General features: G+C 34.0%; 1 protein-coding gene across 1 annotated transcript; it reads left to right on the forward strand.

Annotated features, from left to right (window-relative positions):
- Positions 1-471: 471 nt before the first annotated feature.
- Positions 472-2,310, forward strand: LOC114190151 (RING/U-box superfamily protein). Its single transcript, XM_028078938.2, has one exon. The coding sequence runs from the start codon at positions 1,005-1,007 to the stop codon at positions 2,082-2,084; it is 1,080 nt and encodes a 359-aa protein (XP_027934739.2). The 5' UTR covers positions 472-1,004; the 3' UTR covers positions 2,085-2,310.
- Positions 2,311-5,232: the final 2,922 nt, after the last annotated feature.

The following is a 5,232-nucleotide window of genomic DNA, read 5'->3' on the forward strand; positions in this document are numbered from 1 at the left end:
GTGAAGTACTTTTTGTGTAATTATAATCTATCTGCATCAAGGTAGAGCACATTATTTAGAACGACTGTTTGGTGGGTATTATTGAAGTTTGAGCATATTAAAAAAAATGTATAAAAGGGAACGAGAGAAGAGAAAAGTACTGTTTTGATGTTTTTTATTCCATGACAAATTAGTGGTCTCTTTTAAGGACTCAACAAGTTTTTTTGGTACGCTCCTTGATTGATTATGATGAAAACAGAGTATAACTAATGCTTGTACATATACAATTCTGAAATATTTAAACTATTCAATCATTTATGATTGGATGCTTATGGCATTAAACACATGGTGCATTGGTCCTTCTTGGACCCTATCACTGTTCATGAACCGTCATACACTGTTTAAAGTCTCTGATTTTTAAATTGGATCATTCGCTGCTGTAACGTAAAATATAATAGGAACAGTGTCCAAGACACTTGAACAATTTTCTAGCCTAACTCTCTGTGAACCTCTGAGAAATTCACCAACTACGTAGTCTGAGCTAAGACTCCACCCTCCAACCTTAATAAAGAAACACAGGTTTTTGTCAACATTTTCATTCAATTTTAAGACCTTAATGTCTTGTCCACCTCACCCTCACCACACCACCCTCATTTAAACACCATCTAGGTTTCCTATCTCCCCCCTTCATACTCCTCCATTTTTCATTGCTTTAATAGTCTTGAATCTGCTTTCAATTCTCTCCTCATCCATCTTTTTTCAAAACTTGTTTTTTCTCCCTGTTTGATAGCAACTTAACAGCCAAGTGCTTCACTAGTTTACTCTGTTCACTCCCATCTTCTACTTGATAACAATCATAACTTACCTCAAGTACTACACAGTACACAAGCTTTAGATTTTCAAAAAGGTGATATTTATTCTCAACCTAAACTCTTACATAGGGGACTCATTCTATTCATGTCTTTTGCTTGTGTTCAAGATCTGAGAGAACCAATCGGTCTGCATTTTTGTCTTTGATATCTGGTATGGATCTTGCAAGCAGAAGATACTTGATTTATGTCTCACAACATGTTTCACAATCAGAACCACTTTCTCCGGTCACAAGTCCAGGGGGTTCATTCTTTCATCCTCACCAGCACTCTTCTAGCACCAGTTTTCCCATCATTGCGATTGCCATAATAGGAATAATGGCCACGGCTTTCTTGCTTGTGAGCTACTACATCTTTGTGATCAAATGCTGCCTCAACTGGCACAGAATCGATATTCTAAGACGTTTCTCTCCGTCTAGAAGGCGTGAAGATCCATCACCAATGTACTCACCAGGCACAGAAGCGCGTGGACTAGATGAGGCAATGATCCGGTTAATCCCTGTGATTCAATACAAGACACAAGGGGACGATAGAGAATCTGGGGAATGTGCTGTTTGCTTGAATGAGTTTCAAGAAGATGAGAAGCTCAGGATTATACCAAATTGCAGTCATGTGTTTCACATTGATTGCATAGATGTTTGGCTTCAGAGCAATGCCAATTGCCCTCTGTGCAGAACAAGCATTTCCTTGACAAGCAGATTCCACGTGGACCAGCTTCTTGCCCTAAGATCTTCTTCCCCTCCGGATCAAACTCCACCCAGGGAAAACCTCCTTGGAAGAGATGAAGATTTTGTTGTAATTGAATTGGGCAATATCCATGACAGAAGCCAGAATTTGCAAGAGAGAGGAAATGGTTTGGAGTTACCATCACCAACATCTGTTATGAGTTCTTGTACACCAAGGAAATTGGAACAAGGAAATGTGCAGAAGAAAGCAATGAAACTGCATAAGGTGACAAGCATGGGAGATGAGTGTATTGATATCAGAGCAAAAGATAAGCAGTTTTCAGTGCAACCAATCAGAAGGTCTTTCTCCATGGATTCATCAGGGGATAGACAGTTCTATTTAGCAGTTCAAGAAGCTCTGAGGCTGCAGAACAGGCAAGTGAATGAAGTCAGCACCACTGAAGGGTGCAGTGGTGGTGGTGGTAGCAATAGAGTGAAGAGATCATTCTTTTCCTTCGGACATGGAAGTAGATCCAGGAGTTCTGTGCAACCTGTTTCTTTGGAACCCTGAAATTTCTCTTTTCTCCTCCCCTCTTTCCATTATGTTTGCAACTTGCAAGTTTCTTAGTTTTTTTTTTTTTTTTTTTGTGAGATAGAGATGTTACTATGTTAGATGATGAACAGGTCATAGGATTGTATGACACACAAATATTCAATTGCATTTAATTTTAACTTGAAACCATTATTGCTGTATTTGTATGTTTCTGAGTGTGTAAAATGGCATAGTGTTGTGGTTCGGTCTGGTTGTTTCACACGACAAGGAGATATGATAGTGAGCATCATTGCAGAAATCATCACAGAATAGCTTTCTAAAGAAAAATACTTTTCCACTTTGGATCAATTAAGTGCACGTTTGTGCTTAGTTACGATTAAGGTAACTGTACATTCTTAAAAAACACCCATGTTATTACTTTTGAAAAAAAAAAAAGTTATTTTGAATCGGGTTTCATGCTTAACTTAAATCTACAATGTAAGTTGAAATTAATTTTATCGAACTTTCAACTCACATCTTCACATCCGAGGAAACCTTAAAAATTGAACTTTAAATTTAATTTAGTTCCACAAAAATAACTTGTGAAATAAGTTTTGAACTCAGTTATACAATGAAAATTGATCTTTTATCTCTAATCTATTTGAGTTGAGACTACTAATATTTTTTTTTTTAAATTTCTCAAAAGCAACAAGGTTAGTATGGGTTTGAAGTAAAAATAATAGTAGGAAAAGAAGTAAAACAAATGGAAATCAAAGTGGAGCAATTACCAAAATGGAGAATCCAAGGTTGAATATGAAGTAGACAGGTGAAGGTGTCCCAAGGTTTATTTTAATAGAAGGGGGAGGGTGGGGGTTCTTTTTCCATTGATAAATAATATTCACCCACCAAAATTATAATTTTGTACACACTGTGTGTGTTGTAATGCTGGTGGATGGAAAGATAAGTTTGGTCATATTTGGTTGGTTTGGTGATGGTTTTTGTTCCACAGTTTCATCAGTTTCCAGCTTGTAAGAATCAATCATTAATTTGCGGTTGAAATATTATATTAACTAATGAAGGAACATCCAAATTTATTGGTGGTAGTAGTTCATCAATCATCATTGTAGTTATGATTTTGCCCAACCAAACATTTGTCCGCACATAGTAATTTCTCAAGATCGATTACAGGGAAAAATTGAAACATTGATATGAAGTTTTTTTACCTCTTATTTTACTCTCTGCTATGTTTTTCTGATAACAGAGACCCCCAAAGTGGTGGTGTCTTTGAAGGCCATGTGCACGTAAGCATGGGCAGAGGTACAAGATCTGCTGCACACTTGAGGAACCCGTGAGATGCTACATCTTTGTCAAAAAGGGAAGGGAGAAAAAACACAACCAAAAGTTTAAAGAAGGTAATCCCAAAAACAGAAAAATATAATCATCTATTTCATGGGGCCTCACTGTCTCTGTGTTTTTTCAAATCAGCTCAACATTTTCTCTTCTGTGTGTGTATTTATTTAAAAAAATGTTCTTGGAATAAGACCACACAGTGAATGCAAGATTTGATATCATTTTCTCTCAATTCCACTTGCCTTTTCTTTTCCTCTGTCAGAAATTTCACTTGCTTTTTCAGTGTGTAAGAATATTCTACCAAAAACAACAATGCATAAGAATAATAATCCCTAGAATCGCCTCCTATACACGCTTCCTAAAACTCTTCCAGTAATTGGACATGTTCCTAAAACAACCCTTTTTGGTATGACTACTGCAAGTATGGAAAGAGTCCCATCAAATTGTGTAACATTCAAAATAAAATAATGAAACTAAATGAGTCAAAAGTAACGTCAAAATTTTTAGTTTTTATTGAATAAACAAGGAAAGTGATAAAATAATGAAAATAAATGAAAAGTTGAATAAATAAAATAACGAGGAACCTTGATTACTTTTTAATTTTACTTTTCTTATTTTTTTAGTAAAACATATTAAATTATATTCTTTCTCTATTCATTTCTCCCTTCCCTCCAAATGTGAGTGAGTTTAAAATATATATCGGAAGTTCCACATCAATTAAAGATAAAATTAATTCATAATATATAAATAAGTACAATCTTTACCTTAAGTCGAGTTTTGTAGGGTTGAATTAAATTTAAAATTCACTTCTAACATAATATAGAGTCAAGTTAAAACTTATTCTAACAAAATTCCGTAGACATTCGGTCGGTTTTGTCGGAAAAACAATCATTCTATTATGGATCAGAATCTCCGGAAACCAATAATAATATGTATGAAGAAATTTGATGGGATGACATTTAGGAAGAAACACCTTTCCATAATTTGGTTATTTATTTTGTTTCTCATATTTATTAAGGTTATAGTTGGGCTTCAGAGGCCTTTCTTTCTTATTGTATTGAGTATCAGTAACGTTGGACTATATGATAACAGATTAGATGACATTCACACGTCAGTTTCTTCGTCCACCTCCATATCATTCTTCTGCACCCGTACATTAAAGAAACTTTCCATTTTTTTATTTTTTAATTATATAATCGAAAAGTAAAAACTACTTGTGCAATTCAGATATCATATTTAAAAAAAAAATTGTGAATTGCCAAAAATTGTTAAGAAAAAGAATTTTCGGATTGTATAATTAATAATTTATTTTGGTCTTTAAATTTCTCCTCTTAATCCCCCGTCACCTCCACGAAATTATCTTCTTTTCAATCCCCTCCTTTCTCTGCAATTTCTCAACCCCAATCACCTTGCACTGACTCAGTGATGAGTATTTTAATGAAGAGTATTTTGGGATTAAAGGTTTTATAGGGGTGCAAGAAGAATAAAAGGAAGGTGCAGAACGAAATGACCAGGAAGCAATTGCCTTCTTATTTTATTTCTACAGTTTTTAATTTGACCCATTCTCTCTTGAGTCTTTCGCATATACATTTTCTAAAATATACTAATTATTATTGTCTTTTTTTTTTGTCTAAAAAAAACAGAGGAAAACTAGTAATTAGAAAATATATACATAACCAATATATTTATTGCATAGTACTAATTGGATCGTAGTGTGATATTTATTTATTCCTACACAGTATCTTTTAAATATATATATATATATATATATATATATATATATATATATATATATTAAAAATTAAACTAGTAACCATCGAAATTATAGTTTTTCAAA

The sequence above is a fragment of the Vigna unguiculata genome, chromosome 7 (genome assembly GCF_037176805.1).
Source record: "Vigna unguiculata cultivar grain cowpea cultivar isolate G323 ecotype 2 chromosome 7, ASM3717680v1, whole genome shotgun sequence".
Lineage (NCBI taxonomy): Eukaryota > Viridiplantae > Streptophyta > Magnoliopsida > Fabales > Fabaceae > Vigna > Vigna unguiculata.